The following is a 24,506-nucleotide window of genomic DNA, read 5'->3' as shown; positions in this document are numbered from 1 at the left end:
GGTTTGGCAAACTCTGGGCTTGGTGGGGTGGAGAACAGCTGGACACCCAGCTGGTGGTGAGGTGTGTGAAGGTCAATCTGGCCTCCCCTTGTAACTCCAGCCTTGGAGTTGGGTCAGAGCTGCATTTGGAGGCTGCGGCCTGGTTCTGGCAGTATCCCAAGGGCAAGATTTCTAGGGGGTGGTGGGTCAGATGCCCCCTCCACAGCATCGCTGGTGCCCCCAGGCCTCACCATGCCCTTCTCTCCTGCCCAGCTCAGAAGATTAGCCAGCTGGCAGCCGTGAACCGGGAAAGCAAGTTCCGTGTGCTCATCCAGCCAGAGGCCTTCAACAGCATCTACACCAAGGCCGTCTCCCTAGAGGCAGGGCTGCGGCACTTTCTCAGCTTCCTAAGGTCCATGCACTGTCCCATCTTGGTTTGCTATAACCTGTGGGGGCCTGGCATCCCTAACTTCTTTAGGGCCCTGGAGGACATCAATAGGCTCTGGGAGTTCCAGGAGACCATCTCAGGCTTCCTGGCTGTGCTACCCCTCATCCGGGAGCAGGTGCCCGGGGCTAGGAGCTTCAAACTCAAGAACCTGGCCAAGACCTACCTAGCGAGGAACATGAGCAAGCGCAGCGCCCTGGCCACCGTGCTGGCCATGCGCGACCTGTACCGCCTGCTTGAGGTCTCGCCCGGCCCCCAGCTGGCCCAGCATGTCTATTCCTTCAGCAGCCTTCAGTGCTTCTCTTCTCTGCAGCCCCTGGTGCAGGCAGCTGTTTTGTCCCGGGCAGAGGCCCGGCTCCTGGCCCTGCACAGCGTGAGCTTCCAGGAGCTGCTCACTGCGCACCGATGTGACCCCCAGCGTGGCCTGAAGAAGTACGGCCACTACCTCAGCCCACAGAGCACCTCACCCCCTGCACAGCCCTCACACCACCTGCAAGCCCTGAGGACCTACCTGGACGGCCTGCTGAAGGAGCCGGCCTAGGCCTGGGTGGAAGGCGTCTCTCCCAGTCTCTCTGGCCCCAAGCTGAGGGATCCCTGAGCCAGGCCCTGCCTACCCAGCGTTCCCAGGGCCTGTCTCCCAGCACTCTGTAATCCTTTGGCCCAAAATCACTTCCCTTTCTCTGGGACCAAATTCCCCTTTGCTGAAAACTCTGCAGAGGCAGTCAGGCACCCACCCCCAGGGGCACCCAAGTGCCCCATTGAGGAACCTGAACCAGGGAGGCCCTGAGTGAAGACAGGGTGACCTCAGGTCTCTGAGGCCCTGTAGTTCCTCCCTAGAGCCCACGTTAGGGTACCCCTGGGTACTCAAAGTGCCTTTCACACCAAACTGCCCCCCTACAAGTGTGGGTTCTGCCAGCCCCTGCCTCTTTTTCCACTCTGTTTTTGTCCTTTATGGAGCATATTCACCCAAAAGGGGCCTTGGGGTGCAGAAAGCATCAGAAACTGTGCACCATCCCTGTCCCTGCCTGCACTGAAATGCCTTTTCCGTCCCATGGCTTCACTCTGCGGTCCTCGGCGTACAGACCCCTCACAGCACCACCCCTGCCCGCAGCCTCCCACGCAATGTCCCCACAGATGGCCTGCAGCATTGGCACCCTCAGATCCACGAGCTCTGCCTCAGGCCCCTAGGGCAGGGCCTCTGCTGGCAGGCCAGGAGTCTGAGCTTCTCCAGGCAACTTGATGCCCACTTAGGTCTGAGAGCCTAGGAGAAGCAGCGTGGAGCAGCAAAGAAAGATTTCGCCCTGTTCCTTCCCGTTCCGGAGCACCAGTGTCCCCTCATCTGTGAAAGGGGCCGATTGGCCTGTGGCTGCAGAGCTCCCCCACCCAGCTCTGCCATGCCAGGCTTTTAGACATGGGCAGCAGGCCTCTGAGTCACTAGATGAAAAATGTTCTCATCCAAAGCCAGGTAAGGAGGCACATGCCTGTAATCCCAGCTCTCAGAAGGCTGAGGCAAGAAGATCGCCATGACTTCAAGGCCAATCTGGGCTGCATAGTGAGGTCAAGGGAACTACATAGGAAGATCTTGTCTCCAAAATAAAAAGAAGTTCTCATCCTGAATTTAGCTCCTATTCCAAACCTGTAGGCCTCAGCCTGTGGTCACTCCGGAGGTCAGCAGCAGAACCGGGGTGCTCAAGGCTGTCCCTTCCCCAACTTCTTTCTCTTCCCATTCCTCCCCATGCTGCCAGAGAGCCCAGGTGCCCACCTTGATGGTGGGTGGCCTTCACTTTCACAGGTAAAGGTTGAGTATCCACAGCCCACCCTGTCCAGTGGGCGCCCCCAGATCCATATACACACCCTACAGGATTTGCCCCCCAGCTTGACTCTGCTTTGGGCCCACAGCAAACTCCAGCGTGTTGAAAAGAAATGCCTGTTACAGCTCTGGCTCTGAGCAGGCAGTGGAGGGAGGGGAGAGAGAACGGGAAGCCAGGACCCACCGTGGCCGGGCCTGCCTCCTTGGCAGCTGGCAGAGCAGCACAGGGCCCCTCCTCATCTCTTGCCCTCGGCCTTGACTACTTCCTCGCTGGCTATTTTGAGACACTGTTGGTCACAGATTTTATAATAAAGGGGCACTCTGGTGTTGTCCACACTGTCACAGCCTTTAATAAAGATGCCTCCAGAATTTCAAGTAGGGAGTCCTAGGGTGGACTTGGACTGGGGCCATCTCCAAAGGGGAAAGCTACAGGGGAGGAAAGAGATACCAGCTTCACGAGTCCCCTCAGAGGGAGTAAGAAGGAGCTGGAGACTGGGGTGTTTGGGAGCTTGGCCACTGGCCCCTGCTGGACAGCCCTATCCTTCTGCTGGGCCTTAAGAGTAACCTGCGGCAGAGGGGGAGGCCCAGGGCATGCACAATGTGTAGATGTCACAGACGGAGCTCGCATGGCCACCCCAAGCACTCCTCGCACACAAGCACTGGAGTTCAGCCTTCACAGCCTGTGGCTGTGGTCTGGCACATTTAGCTTCCTGGTCCTCTAGCTCTCCTTCTGTAAAATGGGTCAATGTGGGCCATTTGTCTTTCACAAGATCTTTGTATGAATCAATCAGAAAATGTGTTTGTGAAAATAGCTTTTTAATATGTGCAAAACCACACAAATATAAGATCTTTCACAGACAACTAAGATGGCAATCTGATAAGGTTATAAATGATAAAAAAAAAGATCTTAGCAAAAAAAAGAAAAGACAGGAGGCTGGGGCAGGAGGGTTGTGAGCTTTAGGATAGCAGAGCAAGGCTTTATCTCAGGAAAAGAGGGGGAGGAAGTCATGGACTTGGCTTCCAGGGAATAAAGCTTGGGTTTGGGACAGAGGAGATAGCTGGGGGGTCCTGGGGTCAACAGGGGCCGAGGAGAGCAGGGACCCAGGGTGGAGTGGCAGAGCAGTGCGTGGTTCTGTGTTCCCAACACACCAGAGGAAACAAACCTGGAGCGGAGGCCAGCCTCTGCAGCAGACAGCACCCACTCTGGGGCCACTCACATCTCTGTGAAGGTCACAAAACCTGCTTGAACTCCAGCCCCAGCGTTGCTCTTCCTTCCACCTCCAGGATACCCAGCTGCTGCCCTAGTGTCGGTAAGAGGGGCGGGGCACGTGCTGCCCTCTCTCCCTGCACCCTTCCTCCTCCCATCCCATATCAGCATCCTAGACTCACCCTGTCGGGTGGCGGGGAGCCGAGCTAGGGCCGTTCCCAGACATGGACAGCAGGGGGCGCCGCAGCCCATCAGCCTGGCTGAGGCTGGGCGGGTCAAGTGAACGGGGTGATGGCTGCTGGGGAAATCAGCTCTTTCTGCAGTACTTTGTGGGCCTCCCAAGGTATGGGAGAGAACGAGAAGTGCCGATGAAGAACAGTTTCTAAATGTTGCGCTTTTTGTATTTATTTTAACATCTATTTGAAACCGTGTAACCAACCATCAAAACTTGGTTTTGGAGTTGCTCAGAATGATGCTTAGGTGGGATTCTTTTTTCTTTTTTGGTACAGGAGATGCAAACGAGGGCCTCTCTACCGCTGTACTACATCCCCGGCCCTTTTTGTTTTTCATTTTGAGACAGGGTCTCCATAAGTTGCACAGGAGAATCTCAAACATGCAATCCTCCTGCCGTGGCCTCCCTCAATCCTGTGATTACAGTAGGCACCACCACACCAGGCTACACTCGGGATTTTTTAAAGCTAACTGAGGACAAATCCTAAGTAGCAACATGCTCAGCAAGGGGCCAGGTACTGCAAAAAAATTGTCACCGTGGAGTGAGTGGGGTAGGTCTGGGAAATGAAGGCGCTGGGGGATGGGGCAGAGGGCCATAGAGAGAGGCAGTACTCGGGTTAGGGCCCAAGTTAGCCCCGGGGCAAGGAGTAGAGTGAGGACCACAAAGTCCAGGTGAGGGCCCAAGGGCAGCTTGTGGTGTTGGATCCAGATGAGGGTCACATTTGGGGGTTGACCATCAGAGATGGGCACCCTCACCCAGAGAGAGAGCCCTGGGGCAGCAGATGAACAAAGCCCAGCTGGCACAATGGGGAGAAAACAACGCACCAGACGCTGTGTCATCACCTGGCATTTGCCATCTCATTTTATCCTCCCAGCCGCTGTGTGCAATCACGTGCTGGTTCCTGTCCCCTTGAGACACGCAGGCAGCAAGGCCAGGGATCCCATCCAAGGTTGGTACGCTTGCGGATGGCAGGGTTGGAATTGCTTTTCATGTTTCAAATTTTTACTTAAAAATGGTAATTTTAGGGGCTGGGGATTTAGCTCAGTGGCACAGCGCCTGCCTGGCAAGTGCAAGGTCATGAGTTCAATTCTCGGTACCTGAAAAAAAAACAAACCAAAAAAAAAGAATGTCCAAAAAATGGCAGTTTTAATTATTTTAATCTATCTTATTAGTTTATGTTAATACCATGATGGATTTACTTGGCGGAGTTGGTATGTGCACTTCCATATATCAGTCCATTTTAATTTTATTTTTATTGGTTTATGGTTGCAGGATACAGGAAGAGTTGGTGCACATACATAGCACATCTAATTTTAATGTTCCCTTCCTGGCCCCTCCCTCTAGCTCTTCAGAGTTGGGGTTTGCCCACTGGGAGGCCAGGAGTCTGTGTCTACACTGGCACCATCTATAGGGGGTGACATGGGCTGCCTGGCCCTGGGGAGAGCAAGGGTTTCCTGGTTTCTCCTTCCTATACGCTCTTGCCCCCAATGATAGGAAAGGTGGATCCTCCAAAGCTGCCCCAACCTTCCAGTCCTCCTCCTTGAAATGTATCCTATTTCTAAGGTTTTCTTCTAGGACAGTGCTTCTCAAACTTTTTTATTTCTCCCCTCAGAAGCGTTTTTAGATGCTGTCCCATATTAGAAGTTTCCACCCAGTGAAATTTTAGTACCAGAGATACTCTGCAGATTTCTTAGGCTTTTCTAGGTGCAAGATAACAGCATCTGAACCCAGAAACCTTTCTTCGTACCCAGACAGGTGTGGGGGGCCTGGCTGAGCCTGGGCTAGCAACGGAGCCATCCTTTGTTTTCATCTCAAATCCAAGTGCAGCTCTAGACCCACAGGACCTGAATATAGCAGATGGGGTCTGTCGAGAGAAGGATCAAGTGTTTCCACGGACTGCCCCCCACCCTCAAAAATAAACAAATAAATTAAGTAAACAACAGCAGGAAGTTTGAACGACTCGAGCCACTCCTCCAACATGCATTTGCCATCAAGAAAAGGAAAAAGGTCTTTGTGCTTGGCTCCAGGAACTTGTTAAACTCAGCTCCAAGGAATTCTCCCAGAGACCAGCTGCCTGGAATATGCTAAAGTCAGCTAATAAAGATCATAAATATCCCAAACTTGATAGCTCAGCAGAATACAAATGCTAGCCAGCTAATCCCGACATCCGGAGTCGCTCTCGCTTGTCTGATTGTGGGGCTCTGTGGTCAGAGCACAGACTGGTGCGGAGGGCTTGGGGTACAGCCGGAAGTCGAGGGGCTCACCCCAGGCTAGGCCAAACTGGGTCAATCATTGGCCAAGAAGCCGAGGGAGGGGGTGAGGCTGGGCCCACAGTGGCACCCTTTAGGGGTGCGTGTGTAGTGAGAACCTGGACTTCGGAGGACCTGGGTTTGAATCCCAGCTCTGCTGTGTGACCTGGACAAACTACTTAGGCTCTGTGATCTCATATGCAAATTGGGGTGATAACACTCACAAATGGAGAGGATTAAACTCAATCACATATGTAAAGTTCTAAACTTAGCAGATCAGCCATGCAATAAAAATAGTAACTCAACATCTAACACCCTAGAAGAGAGACCGCTCTGTGTCTCCACCCCTTCCTGCCACTCCTTCTGCCTCCTCCTCCTCCCCACATCCTTCTGCTTCCCTCCCTCTGCTCTCCGGATTCCAGTCTATTTAAGATATAGGTGACTCTGTCCCCACCTCTCCAAACCTCTCAGCTTCATCCTCCACCAGACAGGGTCACCCCTCGGTTGCAGGCTTGAGGGATTTATAGCTGTCCCCTCCTCCTCGCCCCCCACCCGGCCACCAGCCAGCCCTCTGCACGAAGGTCACCGTCTCACAGCAGGGCAGACTTGTGGGTTGGAGCGAGGGCCCCTGGAGGAACAAATAAACACATCGAGTTCCCAGCTGGGCCTGGAGATAAGGCGCAGGGAGATGAGGACACCGGGAGATGAGGCAGAAGCAGTCACAGATGCTGGTTCCCAGAGAAGCCTGCACAGGACGCTTCAAAGAGGACATCAAAGGGCCCATGCTAGTCTCCTGGGGCCTCTGTGCTGAGGGGTCCCATGCTGTCTACATTCAGTAAGTTGGGCCCAAGGAGTGAGAATACAACAGGCCCAAGTCCGAGATGAGGCAGGCACGCAGGAGGGACATTTAGGCTACAGATCAAGAGGGAAAACTGTGGCTCAGATGGGAAAGATTTTTCCAAAGTCCATGGAAATATAGGTTCAGCCCTCAACCTCTGACCTGTTCCCAAACATTTTACAGTGAATCGTGCCTGGTTGTCCTCAAACTGAGGCCATTAGAAAAACCTTTGCCTGGCCATGGAACTGTCGGTGCCTCTACAACCTGCTGAGCTCCCCCACCCCGCAGGGAGGGCTCTCCTAACTGCAGATCTCAGCCCGGCTTGCTGCCTGATTTGGGGTCTGCATCCTGATCTAGATATTCTAATGCAGGGGTGTAATCTGTCTCTGCCAGACATGGATGGGGCTCTCTTTCTGTGCCTGTGAGCCTATGAGGGGGTACAGGGCACCCAAAGTGGGGATACCTGCCTGTGTCCACTGGAGAGGCCTCATCTGCCCGAGTCTCAAGGGCCTCAGACCAGTGAGCTTCCAAGCGGGTCACATCCCATTCTGGACTGCCCCTGGAAGGAAAGTGTCACAGAAAAGCTCTGTGCCGGGGGCATTTTGCCGCCCCATCTTCCCTCCAATGAGGTGAAAGCAGAGGGATGGGGACCTCCAGCCCGGGGTACCAGTGACGCTCAGTGACTCTGGGACCTCCTAGGTGTCATCACAGCTCCTTGTCCATCCCTCCTCTAAGGAGGTGCTGGCCTCACAGCCTTTGCAGGCTACCAGAGCTGACTGCCCAAGAGCACAGAGAGAGGGGGCAGTGCCTGGGGGCCCCAGGAACTCCCAGGGGTCACTTTAGCCCCAGAGCTCCCTGGGACTCTGCCCTGAATCACACCCTTGCCTCACTCCTTCCCTCCCTCCCGCTTCTTCTTCTTTGCCTTACTGGTGTCTGCCTGGGTATTTCCTTAATCCACCACTTGCATGCAAAACCTGGCTTCAGCTCAGCTTCTGCAAACCCATGTCCCAACCGGCTTTTAAATTTTGATACAAGGCCTTGCTAAGTTCCTAGGTTGACCGGGCTGGGTTTGAACATAAAATCCTCTTGCCTCGGCCTCCCAGAGTGCTGGGATTACAGGTGTGCACCACTGTGCTTGGCTCTCCAGGAGCTTTGAAGCCAGGGGATGGAGGAGAAGCAGGAGGCTGACAGACCCCGCTCTAGGGATCTACTGGGTGCAGGAATCTCTTTGGGTCCCTCTCCAGGTCATCTGATGCACCAGGCAATGGAGAACGGAGGGAGGAAGGGTGGGAGGGAGCCACAGCATCCTTCCTCACTCACTTTCCCAAGTGTCTGAGTGACTCAGTGACCAAATTTCAGTCCTCCTGTGGGAAGAGCTTGGGATGTTTGGAGGCAGGAAGCCTCTCCATCCCCAGAGCAGCATAAAGCCATTCCAGAGTGAATTAGCTCCTAGGACCCAAGGATATAGGCAACCTCAGGAGATGAAGTGAGGTACAGCATGACAGGAGGGGGATGGGCACAGCCAAGGGCACCTGGAGGGGACCAGTGGCCCCAGATGGCCCTCAAAGCCCACCTACCCTAAAGCCACAGCACCCAGGAACCAGGGTCTGGAGGGGACGGCATTGGCAGGGACTTGGTTACCTCTAGTCCATTTTCCTAGTGTTACCATGTTGGGGTCCTATCCAGGTCCTTGATGTCCTAAACAAAGAATTGAGCAGGATACCCAAAAGTTATCACAGGATCAATGATTTATTTGAGATCCTTCTGCCTCAGCCTCCCATACTGTTGGGCTTACAGGCCTGCACTGCTATGCCAGGACCAATAATTTATTTGAAAGAGAAAAGACAAGATCACTCCACAGGGTGGGAGCAGCCAGTGAGGAGAACTCACAGACCAAGAGGGGTTGGCGCTGAGAGTTTTAATCCTTAAGTTTGGGGTGGGGCTGAGGGGTTGGTATGAGGTTTGACTCCTGCCAGTGATAGGCTTGACTCAGTTTCTCTGTTGGGTTGTGCAGTTTTTGGCCTTTTATGGCCCTTGGAGGAACCATCTGGGCAGCCAAAGCCCCTGGTGTGGGGAGGCGGGATCAAATCTGCATAGTCAATGACATGGTAATTAGGTTGGGGTAACCAAGGGTTGCAGAAGACCACTGGGCACATGTGTGGGAGCTCATTGTGCATAAGCTCAGTTACCTGGGTACCTGTTCCCATTGGTTCTGGGCTAAGGTTTGACTCAGAAGGTGGATCTAGCCCAGAAAGTGGTTCCAAGGTAGGTGGACACTCCTGTTTTCTCAGCTGTGTCCGCAGCTACTTCCTGCCTCACTGGCATGGCAAGTGGAGACCCCAGGGAGCAGGGAGGGGAGGCCTAGGAGCCCTCAGGGGAAGGAAGCTGGCTTAAGGCCTGGAGCTCTGTTGCTGGACAAAACACCTGACAAGGGCAGCTTAAGGGAGGAAGGGTGTACTTAGGCCCATGATTTCAGAGGTGCCAGTCCATGCTTGGCTGGTCCCATTGGTGCGGGCCCAAGATCAAGGAGCAATGTCATGGTGGAAGGGCATGGGGGGCAAAGTGTTCACTTCATGGGGGCAGGGAGTACAGAGATGGAGTAGAAACCAGAGAGAAAGGGGCCAGGGACAAGACAGTCTTTAAGACAGCACCCTCATGAACCAATCCATTCAACCAGGCCCCACCTCCTATTTTATCATTTTCCCAGCATGCCATCAAATTATAAATCTACCAATGGATTAATCCAGCCAGGTGGGGGGGGCACTCAAGGAGGCTGAGGCAGGAGGATCCCAAATTCAAGACTAACACAGGCAACTTCATGACTTAGTGAGACCCTGACTCAAAATAAAAGATGAAAGAGGGCTGGGGATGGAGTTCAGTGCAAAGGCCACGGGTTCAATCCCCAGTATTAAAAAAAAAAGTCTGCTGATGAAGTTAGAAACCTCTTGGTCCGGTCACTTCAAAAGCCCATCGCTGGCAAGCAAGCCTTCAACCCAGTGGGTCTTTGGGGGACATTTTAGGTCACAGCTGCCACAAGCTCCAAGCCTGTATGGTCTCAGTTCTCATTGCCTCCACCTCCTAAGTGAGACCAAGGTAGCTAGCTTCCTACCCACTGCAGCTGGAAGCACTGCACCTCCCTTCGCTGCCACGGAACCACTCAGGATGGGAAGTCACATCACGCAGGAACAGCTTTGAGCTCACAGACACATCCTGCTTTTAAATACCCAAATAACGACTGCAGCTTCTACCGCTCCCAAAATAGCGTTGCATCCCAGCCCAGGCATCTCCAAGAACAGACTGGAGTCCTTTCAAGAATTCTATGAAAGCAGAGGATCCTCTGGGGTGTGTGCCAGCAGGAAGAGTTCCCTGAACACCGCCCTGGCCCCAGCCCCAGCCTGTGCCTGCCTGGTCTCATTTCTACCCTACAAAGTAGAGCGTCCGGTTCCGGTCATGCTCACTCTCACTGCAATGTGTATCTTTTGTTGTTGTTGTTTTGTTTTGTGTTTTTGAGACGGGGTCTCGCTATGTAATCCAGGCTGGCCTTGAACTATGTAGCGCAGGCTGACTTCAAATTCATGGCAGTTTCCCTGCCTCAGCTGGGATGACAAGCTTGCACCACCGTGCCTGGATTTAATTCATTTTGACACAATACTGGGATGCTCTGAGCATGCATTCTCCAGCCCTGCTGTCTGAAAGGGATCCTGTTTGTAGGGAATCTTGGGATGGAATTTCAATATCCATTTCAGGACTAGGTTATTCTAAGCCAATTGATTCCTCCCCCTTAGCCAGTGATTGGTTCAGAGATGCGGTATCCTAAACCAGTGTCAATAAGGGCCCAGGAGAGGTTATGGTGTCAGGAAAGAAAATCTGTTTCTTTCTTGCAGTAGCCTGTTGATGGTACCCACTCGTAACCTGGGAAGTTGAGGCAGGAGGATCACAAGTTCCAGTCCAGCCTGAGCAATTCAGCAATTTAGTGAGTACTTGTCTCAAAAAAAAAAAAAATCATTTAAAAAAAGGCTGGGGAAAAAACCAGGCGTGGTTGCACACACCTGTAATCTCAGCACTTGGGAGGCTGAGGCAGGAGCATCGTTGTGAGTTGGAGACCAGCCTGGACTACAAAGTGAGCTCAAGGCCAGCCTGAACTGCATAGCGAGACCCTCTCTCAAAAAAAAAAAAAAAAAGGCTGGGGATGTAGCTCAGTGAGAAAGTGCTGGGTTCAATCTTCAGTACTTAAAAAAAAAAAAAAAGAGGAAAAACAATGCATCTGCGATTGCTGTTGTCGCTGAGCCATTGAATCCCCCAGCTCTGAATTCAGGCTGGCAGAACCCTGCGGCTAAGGTGCTCACTCACTAGCTTACTACTCTCTGCTCTTTGAGTGGGGTTTTGCTATTTGTAGGTGGAAGCAGCATGCCCCCATCCTCCCACACCGCTCTGTCCCAACTCTTTACCATGCTAAGTCCTGCCAGGTCGGGGCTGGCAGCCTCAGGACCTCTCCGCTGGGACCCCCAGCCTGGGTAGACAGGGGTACACCTGTGAGTGTGCTTGCCTTGCACACAGGAGCTCTCTGTCTTCCCAGCCGGTGCCCCAGCTTCCAAGAGACGAGCACAGATCACACCATTATTCGAGCTGCCACTGGAAGAGCTGTGGTTAATTCTGATGGCAATAAATGGCCTTGCCAGCACGTTGAGCTAATTTCACAGAAGCACTGGGAGAAAGCTCTCAGGCTGTGTCCAGGGTCATTAATGTCTCGCTGCATTAGGACCATTCAGGAGATTCCTCCTGGTTACCTCCAGCAACCAGCCACAAGTCGCTGCTTCCCTCGGAAATCAACAGTCATCCGTCTCAGAGGCAGAGGTGGAGCTTTTGTTTTGTTTTTCTCTAGGAAATAATTAAACTCGCAGAGCCCAATAAATACTTAAACAGAATGTGGTTTTAATTAAAAACCTTCCACCAAGCTTGCAGCTGCAGGTCCTCTTCCCAGGCAGGCATTTGGGTGACAAGTTTAAGTATCTGAAATTAGAAACCATTACAAACAATAACGGTAATTATTATTAACTCTTATTATTGTTTTATTTTTGTTTTGAGACAGGGTCTCACTATGTTACAGGCTGGCCTTAAACTCACTGTGGAGCCCAGGCTGTCCTCAAACTCACAGAGATCCTTCTGCCTCAGCCTCCTGAGTGCTGGGATCACAGGTGTGTGCCATCATGCCTGGCAACTATTATTATTTATTAATAATAATTCTGGCCGCTGCCTCTCAGTGGTGTCTGTGTGTAGCAGGTGGTGAAGACAGATGTCTGGAGCCAGAGCCAAGGTCCTTGCTTTGGAGGAGGCAAGACAGAAGCATGAAGCCGTGTGAAACCTGCACACCACCTTATGCCTACCCCCGATTCTGCAAGGTAATAATACCAGCAAATTCTATTCAGCAGTTGTTGCAAAAAAAAAAAAAAAAAAAGTCCTTTCCTGAGCAGGAAGTGCCACATGTTAAGTGTCTTGCATACTTTGACTGACTGAATCCTCACAAGGACCCCGAACGCAGGCTCTCTAATTTATGCTCTTTTTTCTTAATGCACAGAGAGGTTGAGTAAGTTGGCCCGGGTTGCACAGCTGTACACACGATGGAGACTGATCCTAGAACCTGTCCTAATCATGACAGTGTGGTCATAGAGAGCTTTTTCCCAAGGAGCCTTCAGGGGGCACTCGTGAGCGCTCCGAGCTAGGAATATCACGCACCTGAAACTGCATCCCTGTGATAGGAGCGGAGGGGAGGTTGCATATCCTGGATTGCAGGCTGAGGGGGCACGGAGAGCGTGCCCCACTGAAGCGCGTGCACCACTGGAGCGCGGGCAGAAAGGGAGAAAGCCTCGCCTGGTCTCCACCCGCCCCTTGGTTCAGAAGGCGGCTTCCAGCAGGGGGCGCGCGCGGACCAGGGCCGGGCCAGAGACCTGCGCATGCTCGGAACCCAGGACATAGCAAGTCCCATCCCGTAGATTTCAACTCTTCGCACCCTCCCGGCGGTATGCGTCCGTCCGTAAGGTTGAAGTCAGAAGTCAGTCCTCGAGGAGCGGCCCTGGGCTCAGGCTATCGGCCCCGGGTCCGTCTGGGTTTATGACCCCCAAGCCTGGAGAAAGCTTAAGCCGGGTTCGTCACCTTCTGAATCTGTGGCACTGTGCTCTCACGCCTTGGAATTTAGGATTTACGCTTTTCCCGTCCCTGCGTCCACACAGCTGATTAGATGCCTGTTTCTTTAACGATCGGAGGCTCGGGCAGCCGCGGCGGGGGTGGGGTCCTCGTTCCCGCCTGCAGTAACTGTATCCTTGCGAACATCACCCGCCGCCACAGCCCAGCGGCTCCCGCGCAAGGGCGTGTGCACTGCCTTCCAGCTCAGCTCGCAGGTGGAACCTGGGGTAGCAGCTCTCACTGGGGCGACTTGGGGTCCAGCCCCGCCCGATGGGCACAAGGTCCTGCAGGTCAAAGGCGGGGTAAGGGGTGTTTGTCCCCCCGGGGTAGGATCAGGGAACAAAAGCACCTGCCAGAGACAGCGTGCACCGCCCAGGGCTTCGGGGATCCTCAAGGAGGCCACCGCGCCCTTATCCACCTCTCTCCTGCGCCCCCAGCGCTGTCTCCTCCACCGAATCCCCTGCTCCGGCATCCCTAGCAACAGAACAAGAGAAAAGGGGGCGCAGAGAGGCTTCCCGGAGGCTGGCGGGGAGGGTCCCCTCGGTTTGGGGAGCTTTGAGCTGAAAGCTGGGAGCCCATTCTCCACCCAGCCCCCAGACTCTGTCTTCCCGTCTCTCTCTTCCCAAGTTGTCCCTTGGCCCGCTGGTCTCCTGCAGAAAGCAAAAAGAACCAGATAGAGATAAAAACCAGGAGAGAGCCCACTAGCCCTGAGTTCCTGGCCCGGAGCCTCCCTGTCTGTCCCCACACCTTGTGTCCATCCCGAGCCCCAGAAAGTCCTGGTTCCACTGCCAGGCACTTGCCCCCTTGGGTCCCTCTGATGGGAACGGCTCCCAGGCCCACTCTCACAACACTGCCAGTACAGGACAACCCACCCAGGATGACCCCACACACACACTGCAGACAAAGGTGTCCACACACAGCCTGCCATTCGCCCCATACCCTGACCCAGCCGGTCCCAAACCTCAGGTCTCACACCTAAATTAGGGACTGCCGCAGGGTCCCCAGGCTGGGACGGTCCTGTACTCTCACCCCTCAGCCCTTCTCCACAGCATCTTCTCTCTGAGGCTGCTCCAGAGGCCTCCACTTAGGTTGCTTGGGAGGGGATCCAGGCCTAAGCAGGTTAGTGAAGATCAGAGTTCGGAACTTGGCTGATTGAGGTGTGCTGGTCCCAGCTCACCAGGTCTCTTGCCGCCACTGAAGGATTAGGACCGAGTGAAGGACTCCAAGTGTGCCCACTTGGTCTGTTCATGTTTCATTTACAAAGGAGCCACAGAACCCCAGCCAGCCCGGTGGTCTTTTTAGATGCAGCTTGCTGCACTCCGTCCCTCTCCCCCACTCCCTCCTGGGCTCATTAAAATGCTTAACATTCAAATCGGGATATTGATCTCTGCAGAGGCCCCATACCCATAAGCCATCAACTGCCAAGTGAGATCTTCGACCGCCTGGGTGCAGGCTGGGGGCCACAGGTGCCCCGAGATCCCGATGTCTACAAAAGGCACGAGGGGCTGGGGCTCTGGTTCTCCAGGAGCCCAAACCCCTTTCTGAATCTGACCAGCAGCTCTGTCTAGCATAGGCTCTGCTGGCTCTGTGGGCAGCACCAAGGCCCAAAGGGGGTTTAGCCAAATGCCTGGACATCCATCCCTGTGTCTCCGCCTCCCTGTCGCTAAATGAAGTGTCCGGGTTTTGCCAGATAGGGAGAATCAGGAACAGCAAGTCCCGAGTCTGCTGAGCCCAGCTGTTGTGTGAGGGTGTGAGACAGTGGGGCGGTGGCGTGCCACCCCAGCTTGGGGGACAGTGTGTGTGTGTGTGTGTGTGTGTGTGTGTGTGTGTGTGCGCGCGCACTACAGAGGCTGTGAAGATACTGGCGAGTGTGTGTGGGGGGGATGAGAATGTTCAGATCTTACACAAACACCCCCGCCCACAGTGTTCAAGAGGAGCAGACGTTTTGTAACCATCCCTGTCCCTGTCACTGTCCTCTGCAGCTTCAGTGCCCCATTCGCCAGGAACTGGCAGGCTGACCGTGGGGGTGCTTGGGCGGCAGGGAGCCCCACCCTACCCTACGGCAGCGCTGTGGACGGTGGGCTGCAAGCACCGACTTTGCCACAAAGACCAGACGTAAAGAATTCCGCTGGGCAGGGCTGTGGTGGGCTGGGGAGAGGGGCGGCTCTTCCCGGAGCGCCCTACAGGGCTGCGTGTGCGTTTTCGTCTGGCAGGGGGGGCGGGAGGAGCAGGGCTTGTATCTGCTCAGATCCAGGCAAAAATGGCAGGGAGGGCGAGGCGCTCTGCTAACACTATCAATTATGCATAGTGTTGAACGTGGCTTCGGGGAGGAGGCGGCTAGCAGGGGGTGCGGGAGGGAACGGTGCGCGCGAGCCAGGCTGCGCACAGTCCCTCCGGTTCGCTGGAGGTCTTTCTGTGCCACCGGCTGCATTTGCAAAAAGTGTTTCAAGGCAGAGACACGCCCCCCTTCCGTTGTGCGCCTTGTCTGTCCCTAAATTCCTCAAAGATGGTTTGTCTCACGTGTTGCGGGGTGTAAAAGCGGCTCGCATTCAATTAGCAGCGAACTCGCGGGAGCTGGCGGGACGGGCGCGCAAGGGTGAGTGAGCATGAATGGATTGCGGTAGGAAACGCGCGGGGCGAGTGTGCCGGCACAGGTGTGCTTGTGTAAATGCGTGTGAACATAGCGGGAGCGCGACACATCGACGCGATTATTTCAGATGATGGATAATTCCAACCTGTGAGGGTCGATTGTGTGGAGCGCATCGGTGCGTGTGCGAATGCTTCTGAGCATGTGGGGGGAACTGTCTGATGAGGGGCAGTGACAGTGTCCGCGAGTGCGTAGGGGACCGTGGGTTTTGGGGGTGCGGTGGGCTGGGAAGAGCCTAGCCTAGGGCAGTGGACGTGTGGCACCTCTAGCGACCAACCCCTCTCGGGGAGGGTCTCTACGGCTTTAACAAATGCAGACGCGGCAGGAGGTGGGAGAGGCTGTGCGCGTTCCCGCGGAGCCCGGAGGCGCGCTAGGACTCTAACCTGAAGCCAGAGAGAAGTGGGGCCAACAGACCCTACACAAGGAAAGACTGAAGTGGGACTTCGGGGCCAGGGGAGCCCTCAAACTTACCTGTCTTTTTTTGTGCTCCCACACCTGGTTCTTCTTGCAGCGAAGCAACAGATGCGTGAAGCGCCCTTGGGCTGTCATCGAGTCTGGAGAAGGGGCTGCTGCCCAAAGGCTGCGCACCCGGCAGCTGCAAGCGTTGGGTGAGCGCCTCACTGGGGTGGGGGTGGGGCAGCTTCAGCCTCCAGCACCCCGCCCAGCCTTCGGGGAGGAACTGGGGAGGGAGGGGCCCTCCCCCTGAGTAAAGACAGCGAAGGGGCCGATCCTACAGACAGGGCTGGGAGGGGCGCTGCCAAAGCTGAAAGAGGGAGGGAGTCTATGTAAATGTTTTGTGTGGCTGGGGATGAGGTTTCGTGGAGTCCCTCGGGTATTCTGGAGCAATGGAGGCAGACCGGAGTCTCCAACATCCTCCAGCTTGATTAGCTAGTAGCTGTCCCCTAACCTGTCCGCTGGGGCCCCCTCTATGCCCTGTAGGACCTCAGGGGAAAGCTCTAGTCACTGGCACCAGAATACATCTTTTCCAGGCATGAGGGACAGTTTCTCTCCCTGGAGCAGCCCTGGCTCTTCCCTGGGTCGCACAGGCGACTTGACCAAGGGTGGAGAAGGGTCTGTGGACCGGGGCAGCGCTCTGTATCTCTCCTCTGCTTTGATTTCAGCCTCAGAGGAGGGCTATGTGCACAGGAAGTCACTCCCATGTCCTCGTGCATGGGTCGCTTCTCACAATGAACAGCAAAGTGCTCTGCGCTGCTCTGGAAAGCGCTGTGCGTGCGCGGGGTTCGCTGCTGAGAACAATGGGGCCGCAGGAGCACACTGTGTAGGTGCCTGGGTGCCATGTGTCTGCCTCGGGGAAGTGCAAGGCGAACCTCCTGAGAGAGCGGCAGGCCCTGTAGGTAGCGGGTGCTGGCCGTGCCAGAGCTTCTGTTTGTGTTGCTGTGTGCATGGGTGGGACAAAGCGTTCCAGGGAGGACAGACAGCCATGGATAAAAACATCCTTTCTGTATGTCCATCTTACCTGGTTAAATGAAGACTTAGAAACACAGAGAGGTCAGTGCGGAGCCCACTGCTGATCAGTGACTGGGGAGCCGAGTCCCTGAGAGGGGGGCTCTATAGAATCCCAAGACTTATATTGAGCTGCAGCTGCATCCAAGAGAAGTTCTTGGGTGCAGAGATTATTAGCGCCTAGGCTAAGCTGGAGCTCGGTAGTCACCCCCCACTTCCTTCGCAGGAACGGAGATGGTGCCCCTTCGAGCGGTGTGGTTGGCTTGGGCGCTGCTAGGAGTGGCCCGGGCGTGCCCCGAGCCTTGCACCTGCGTGGACAAGTACGCGCACCAGTTTGCAGACTGCGCCTACAAGGAGCTGCGCGAGGTGCCCGAAGGACTGCCCGCCAACGTGACTACGCTGAGTCTGTCTGCCAACAAGATCACTGTGCTAAGGCGCGGGGCCTTCGTCAACGTCACGCAGGTCACGTCGCTGTGGCTGGCACATAATGAGGTTCGCACGGTGGAGCCCGGGGCCCTGGCAGTGCTGAGTCAACTAAAGAACCTCGACCTGAGCCACAATCTTATCTCCAACTTCCCTTGGAGCGACCTGCACAACCTGAGCGCGCTCCAGTTGCTCAAAATGAACCACAACCGCCTGGGCTCCCTGCCCCGGGACGCGCTCGGCGCGCTGCCGGACCTGCGTTCGCTGCGCATCAACAATAACCGGCTGCGCACGCTGGAGCCCGGTACCTTCGACGCGCTCGGCGCGCTGTCCCACTTGCAGCTGTACCACAATCCCTTCCACTGTGGCTGCGGCCTGTTGTGGCTGCAAGCCTGGGCCGCCAGCACACGGGTCTCGCTGCCCGAGCCCGACTCCATCGCCTGCGCTTCTCCCCCAGCGCTGAAAGGGGTGCCGGTGCACGGCCTGCCCGCTCTGCCCTGTGCGCCGCCCAGTGTGCGGCTGAGCGCAGAGCCTGCGCTCGAGACACCTGGCGCCCCTCTGCGTGCTGGCTTGGCTTTCACGTTACACTGCGTCGCTGAAGGCCACCCCACTCCCCGCCTGCAATGGCAACTTCAGATCCCGGGCGGCACGGTGGTCTTAGAGGCGCCGATCCAGCGCAAGGAGGACGATGCGGAAGGAGCAGAGGATAGGACGGAGGAAGGAGATGGGGAAGTCCCCACCCAGACGGAGGCCCCAACCCCGACTCCAGCACCTGCGTGGCCCGCGCCCCCCGCCACGCCGCGCTTCTTGGCCCTGGCAAATGGCTCTTTACTGGTCCCGCTCCTGAGTGCCAAGGAGGCGGGCATCTACACATGCCGCGCGTACAATGAGCTGGGTGCCAACTCGACATCAGTACGCGTGGCAGTGGCTGCCGCTGGGCCCCCGAAGCACGCTCCTGGCGTGGGGGGAGACCCCGACAGGCAGACCCCGACCTCTGAGCGCAAGGTCACCGCCAAAGGCCGGGGCAACAGCGTCCTGCCTTCCAAACCTGAGGGCAAAGGCAAAGGCCAGGGCACGGCTCGAGTCAGCATCCTGGAGGCGACCGAGGCGGAGCTGGAGGAGGAGGGAGACGGAGGAGACGAGGCGGAAGACCAGATCCCGGTGAACCCAGGCGAGGAGCAACACTGCGGCCACGGGGACCCTTCTCGGTACGTGTCCAACCACGCGTTCAACCAGAGCTCAGAGCTCAAGCCGCACGTCTTCGAACTGGGCGTCATCGCGCTGGACGTGGCGGAGCGCGAGGCGCGGGTGCAGCTGACGCCCCTGGCTGCACGCTGGGGTCCCGGGCCGGGTGGGGCTGGGGGAGCTGGGCGGCCCGGGCGGAGGCCCCTGCGCCTGCTCTACCTGTGCCCAGCCGGGGGCGGTGCGGCCGTGCAGTGGTCCCGCGTGGAGGAGGGCGTCAACGCGTACTGGTTCCGGGGCTTGCGGCCTGGCACCAACTACTCTGTGTGCCTGGCGCTGGCGGGCGAGGCCTGTCACGTGCAAGTAGTGTTCGCCACCAAGAAGGAGCTACCCTCACTGCTGGTCATCGTGGCAGTGAGCGTGTTTCTGCTGGTGCTGGCCACCGTACCCCTGCTGGGCGCTGCCTGCTGCCACCTGCTCGCCAAGCACCCTGGCAAGCCCTACCGTCTGATCCTGCGGCCGCAGGCTCCCGACCCCATGGAGAAGCGCATCGCTGCGGACTTCGACCAGCGCGCGTCCTATTTGGAGTCCGAGAAGAGCTACCAGGCGGGCGGTGGAGAGGGTGGCGAGGAACCCGAGGAGGCCCCGGGGGAGGAGCTCGACGAGGACCCGGAGCAGGGGGACCCGCACGGGGACCTGCAGCGGGAGGAGAGCCTGGCCGCCTGCTCCCTGGCGGAATCGCAGTCTAAGGCCAACCATGAGGAGTTCGAGGCAGGCTCTGAGTACAGCGATCGGCTGCCCCTGGGCGCGGAGGCGGTCAACCTAGCACAGGAAATTAACGGCAACTACAGGCAGACAGCGGGGTGACCCCCAGTGTACCCAGCCCACCCGCCTCACCCCACTTGGGGTGCCTGGCGCGCCTGGCAGCGGAAACCTAGGGCTGGCAGAATTTATGCTCCCCACTCCCTGCCCTCAATCCCCTCGCTCCTCCCCAACAGTGACCGCTGGGAACTCCGAGTAGGAAGTGGCCCGAATTCCCGTCCCTGGCCACCCGTGGGCGCCTTTCTCTCGATGGGCTCAATCTGTTTTCCCCAAGCACACCGCTCTGCTTCAGCCTCCCCACACAAAGCACCACCGACTGGGGGCAGGCGCAGTCTGTCTATGCCCCTCCATTCTTATGATTATTAAAACCTAAATCCGAAGGGCAGCCCGCTGGCCTGTGCTCGCCTGTGTGCTCTGGAGCCAGGGGAAGACTTTGGAAATGTCTGGTGGTAATGTGGCTCCTGGGCGTGGTGGGGCACGCGGGCCTCTGCCTTTTCTGGGCTGCACGTAGGGGAAGCCAGCTACATTTTAGTTTGGAAGCCCCCCTCCAGACAGGAAACCAAATCCTGCCAAACCCCCATCCCCGCCCCATCCCACTTCTGCCCAGCTGGAACCCAATCAGGTGCCCAGAGCGCCTTGGAGTTCCGTGTTCTGATTTTCTGTTTCGTTATTAAAAAAAAAAAAAAAAAAAAACAACTAACATTCTGGGTCTGGTGCTAACACCCCCTTCCCAATCTTTGGAAGACAGGGTGTGCGTGTATCAAGAGGCGAGGACAGGAATCCGTTTTCTCCTGCCCCTCTCCTAACTAAAAGCGCCCGGGGACCGTTCTCCCCGGTTGTGCAGAGGGGGCCCGGCTGGGTCCCAGGCCAATGTCGTCGTCCGTATCCTGCGGGAGCCAGAGATGGGCGCGCGCAATAGCTGCTTCTACAGCTCATCCGGGCGCGTGCCCCCAGGCAGCAAGCGCGGGGCACTGGACCTGGACTAAGGCTCCAGGGGCCGCTTGTCTTCCGGGGGCTGGCGCCCTGGAGCGCACAAAGCCTGTAGCCTGCGCTGGGGACTGGGAAGCCGCTCTGTTCCCGCCCCGCCCCCCTCTCCGCGAGAATAGTGTTTGCCGCGTGTCGTCGTAGCCGAGCGTGGTCTGTAGGAGAAGTCTGTGTCCTGTACCGTGTAGTGTAGGGGGGCGGGCGGGAGGCAGGGAGCGGGGAGGGAGGGGGAAAGGGGCGCGGGGGCAGGGCGGGGTTCCTTTCTGGGTTTTGCAGGAAAGCGTCACGGGTGGGTTTCAGGCCTCGGGAGCAGCTCTCTCGGCCAAGCGCAGCACAAGCGTGGCTCCGGGCGAAATAGTCCCCGCAGCTCGCGTCCTTTTCTAAAGGCGTCTGTATGTACACTGTCAATAAAACAATCGATTTGAACTGGGCTCTGTGACTTTTGTAGGGGGACAGAAGAAGGAGGCCTGAGGGACGAGGGAAGAGGGTGAGGAAAGGAGAAGCCTCCCCTTGGGATCTTTTGTGCGATTCCGTATTGGTCGGATTGCCTTGTGATTTTGTCAGGTGTTCCTACCTGGATACCTGCCCCTGCACTTCTATTCTCTGAATCTGAGGTGGCGGGGTGAAATCTCTTGGGGTATGAGAAGACCGGAAGTGTATGGAAAGGGCAAATGTCTGCAGGCCCAGCTGGAGAAGTGGAGAGTTCCTCCAGGAGGGTGTGCATGGGTTTGCATATGAGTGTGTGCACCCGTGCCCTGTGGGGGTGCAGCAGTGAACCTCCTCCTTTCTATTGAACACCAGCTATTGAACTCTCTAGGAAACTGGGGATGGGGCAGAGGGGATTCACCGGGACAGGGCTGTTGTGGCTGACATAGAAGTCATAACACAAATTCCAGAGCAGGCACCACATGGAGAGCAGAAAAGGATGAAACCAGGGGACAGAGAGTCCACGGGACAAGCTGGCTCCTTTCTCTGCATGTGTTGTAGGGCAAGTGGGGTGTGCTCCCTGGATGATGCATGGACAGCTGCCAGCGGTCCTGGGGGGCCACATGGAGTCAGGGATGAAAGTGCACTGATTAATAGTTCTGGACATGGGTAAGGGGAGAAATGGGGAATCGAGAGTAGACCCTGGGCTCTAGACCAGCCTGACGTGCTGAGGTTGGGCTGCTTGTGTGTTTCTGCTGAATGCACCTAAGGAGTAGGTAGTGTCTGGGAAGCGGGTGGAAGAGGAAAGCAACAGAAATGAGTGGTACAGATGGGCTTCCATGCTGACCCTCCCTCGCCCTCTCTGTGGGTGTAAGGTCTTCCTAATTGGCCTGGGTCAGGCACCAGCACCCTGTTCTCTCTCCAGGGTTGTCTCCTGGCTGAGACTGTGACACTTCTGAGAGCCTGAGCCAGGCTCCTTTCTCAAACCAGTAACTGTTTTAGAGAAAAATCCCTTCCAAGGGCCGCTGCCTGAGCACTGCCTGGGTCCCAGGGAAGTCCCTCCCCTACAGCCCACCCTTGGCCAGCAACACTCTCCTTCAGAAGTTGCTTTGTTCCACCTGCCACTACTGAGCAGTTTGGGCCCAACCTAATCCTCCTTCCTGTCCCCCTGCCCTCAGGATTGAGGGCCCTCCTAACACTCCCAGGGGTGCTGAGTACCTACTGGGAAAGGGACAGGGGAGCTAAGGGTTCAACCCCTTCTTTGTCTGGGCCAAAGCTTCCTATCAGGAGCAGGCACTGCTCAGCCAGAACTTGTGCTCCCTGAGCAAGGCCAGGCCTAAAGCCCCAGGACAGGAAGGGGTAGGTGCTGGCGGCCGAGGGCAGGGTTCTGAGACCCAGGCCTCTCGGTGCTCTGGTTTTCTTTCTCTGGGCTCATGTACACAATAATCCCTAGCCTCTGGCATTCTTTCCTATCTCTTTTACTTTTGTTCTTTCATTTTTCACCCCACTCCACCCCTTTTTTCTTCTGTTCTCCTTTCAGTGCCCCAAATCAGGGCCCCACATGAAGTTTAATTCTTCACTACAACATTCCCATCAGGAGTTGTGCCACCCTGGCTTGTATTTATCCAGTGACAGGGAGCTCACTATTTACTCCCTCCCCCAACCCCAGGAGCCAGTGCCAGGCAGTTTTAAATGTGTCTGTCTCTGCTACCACCCCTCAGGCTTGACTGCCATTGGCATGTACCACCCTCCTTTCTAGAACCTGCAGAGAGCTTTGGAGGTGTCTTCCCACCTCCATCCTTTATTCCCAGGCTCCCCAGCTTTGCATTTGGCGTACTTCCTTTGAGCACTCACTGTGTGCTTCGGTGCTCTGCTGGGTTAGCTTCCTGGAGGTCATAGACTTGTTTGGATACCACAGAGGGTGTTGAGGAGTGCGTCCCTGTATGTGCAGCACATGTGCACATGTTTGTGTGTCTCTGAATGTGTACTGGGGGACCTGGAAAATGGTCAGGAAATGCAATATGACAGCAGTGGCCTCAGAACCCACAGCAGTTTGTCAGGAGCAGTAATTGTTGGAGCGACATAAACCAGGTCCCCGGGATGTGGCCTTGAATCGGATCAGAAACCTGTCTGCAGAAAAGTGATTGGAAAAGAAAGCCCCGCACCCCACACAGAAATGCTTCCTAAAGATCAGCTACAAGGAGAGGACCATCAGAGAAGGTCCATTAATGCAAAGGAACAAAGGACAGCAGGGCTTCTATGAGAAAGCAGCTGCTGTGGGGACTTCTGCTTCTAAATAGGTGTCAGGAATATAGCTCCCCCCCATGACTGCCCCGAAATGCCCACAGCCAAAGCTAACATGGCCAAAGGTCAGGCGAGGCAGTGAATGCTTGGGCTGTTACTCCCAGAGGGTGATGCAGGTCTCAGCTTTCCTCTCCAGTTTTCAGGAAGAGACTTTTTGGTACATAAAGCAAAAGGGTTGGCATCCTGACTACCTTGCTCTGAGCCCATTAGGAGATGCTCCCCAAGGAAAGAGGGACCTGCCGAGAAAGGACTGTACTGCAGGAATGCTGACAAAGGAGAACTGGGAGACCTGGTCTTTTGGGGACTAGATGCATACTTAATGGAACGCCAAACCCATGTCTGAACACGTCAGGAATGCTCAGGGTCTAGGCCATAAATTGCCAAGTTGGATCTAACAAATGCCTTTACCTTACACGTCTGGCCCATAAAGACATTGACCAGAGAAACTCTTTGAGAACACCAGGCATGGAGCAAGCAGAGGCATTTCAGTTGTAAGATGTCAATTAACTGATCACGTTTGAAACATGCATTTGAAACCCACACCTATATGTTCAGTGATGGCAGTTTCCCTTAGGGCTCTAGAGGGAATAATGGTATATTGAAAATTAAAGATCCATTGTGACTAGCATTAGAAAATGCCTTGCACTATTAGTGTTTAGCTCAAAATATAACCAGTGTTCCAAAGGAGACTTGATATGGATTTTCTCTTTTAAAAGCTATTTAAAGACCTTATGCTGGGTAGAAAAAAAAAAAAAAACCCAACTTGTTGGGTTAAATTAGTTGGACTTTGTATGGTCTCTTGGTTAAATAAGTAATCGTAAGATGATAGGACTTTAAAAATTGTGCTAATTGTGTCTGCTTTGTTTGGACATATGAATGTGAGTTTAATAATTAAATTTAAATCCACATGGAACAAGGAGAATAAAAGTGTTTATATTTTTATCAACTGTTTACAGCTTAGGCTTATCCTCTTGTGTATTAGGAGTTAATTTAGTTTTGACAAATTAGATGCATTTTTCTCTTAGCAGCACTAGCAAACCAGTCCTCAAATTGAGTCTAAAAGCCATTGAAAGCATCTAGCCACTTGAGAGAAAAACTGCCATGATCACAGAAATTAGAGAGGAACTTCGTAAAAATTGATCAGAATTGAAATGGGAACATAATAGCAATTTGTGTGTGATGCTGGGGATCAAACCCAGGGCCTGCTAGGCAGGTGCTCTACCACTGAACTACCTCCCTAGGGCCCCAAGTGCTTTTCAATAAAAGTAGTTTATTATACATCTAGACTAAGCATTCTAATGATTGCCACCTAAA

General features: G+C 55.3%; 3 protein-coding genes across 5 annotated transcripts in view; 2 read left to right on the top strand and 1 right to left on the bottom strand.

Moving 5' to 3' along the window:
- The window catches only part of Pml (promyelocytic leukemia), a 37,204-nt gene extending 34,595 nt beyond the window's left edge, over positions 1-2,609 (top strand). For 2 of the 3 annotated variants that reach the window (XM_013518919.1, XM_013518918.1), the window contains one exon: positions 253-2,609. In XM_013518919.1, the coding sequence (XP_013374373.1) occupies positions 253-965 (713 nt within the window). In that variant the 3' untranslated portion in view covers positions 966-2,609. The remainder of the gene's footprint in view (positions 1-252) is intronic. The other variant, XM_013518921.1, reaches the window with a different exon arrangement.
- A 9,332-nt stretch (positions 2,610-11,941) lies between these two features.
- Positions 11,942-20,888, top strand: Islr2 (immunoglobulin superfamily containing leucine-rich repeat 2). The gene is made up of 3 exons (XM_005393576.1): positions 11,942-12,159; positions 16,099-16,195; positions 17,278-20,888. Exons 1-3 carry the CDS (start codon positions 11,968-11,970, stop codon positions 19,521-19,523), a joined length of 2,535 nt encoding a protein of 844 aa, XP_005393633.1. The 5' UTR covers positions 11,942-11,967; the 3' UTR covers positions 19,524-20,888.
- Positions 12,224-16,145, bottom strand: LOC102018787. The gene is made up of 3 exons (XM_005393575.2): positions 16,059-16,145; positions 13,970-14,134; positions 12,224-13,590 (listed from the first exon to the last, which is right to left on the bottom strand). Exons 2-3 carry the CDS (start codon positions 13,990-13,992, stop codon positions 13,008-13,010), a joined length of 606 nt encoding a protein of 201 aa, XP_005393632.1. The 5' UTR covers positions 13,993-14,134; positions 16,059-16,145; the 3' UTR covers positions 12,224-13,007.
- Positions 20,889-24,506: the final 3,618 nt, after the last annotated feature.

This window comes from Chinchilla lanigera, unplaced genomic scaffold, assembly GCF_000276665.1.
Source record: "Chinchilla lanigera isolate Chin_1 unplaced genomic scaffold, ChiLan1.0 scaffold00049, whole genome shotgun sequence".
NCBI lineage: Eukaryota > Metazoa > Chordata > Mammalia > Rodentia > Chinchillidae > Chinchilla > Chinchilla lanigera.
Note: the sequence above shows the minus strand (reverse complement) of the source record. Positions and strands in the feature narration are given on the sequence as shown.

What these genes read in the sequence shown, in the direction of transcription:
- Islr2 (XM_005393576.1), top strand. Translation starts at nt 11,968, where the DNA reads ATGCCTGGCAACTATTATTATTTATTAATAATAATTCTGGCCGCTGCC. An exon ending in CCTACCCCCGATTCTGCAAG is followed by an intron (nt 12,160 to 16,098) that starts GTAATAATACCA and finishes TTCTTCTTGCAG; the next exon opens with CGAAGCAACAGATGCGTGAA. An exon ending in CCGGCAGCTGCAAGCGTTGG is followed by an intron (nt 16,196 to 17,277) that starts GTGAGCGCCTCA and finishes CTTCCTTCGCAG; the next exon opens with GAACGGAGATGGTGCCCCTT.
- LOC102018787 (XM_005393575.2), bottom strand. Translation starts at nt 13,992, where the DNA reads ATGCTGTGGAGAAGGGCTGAGGG. An exon ending in CTGTGGAGAAGGGCTGAGGG is followed by an intron (nt 13,591 to 13,969) that starts GTGAGAGTACAG and finishes TGCTTTCTGCAG; the next exon opens with GAGACCAGCGGGCCAAGGGA.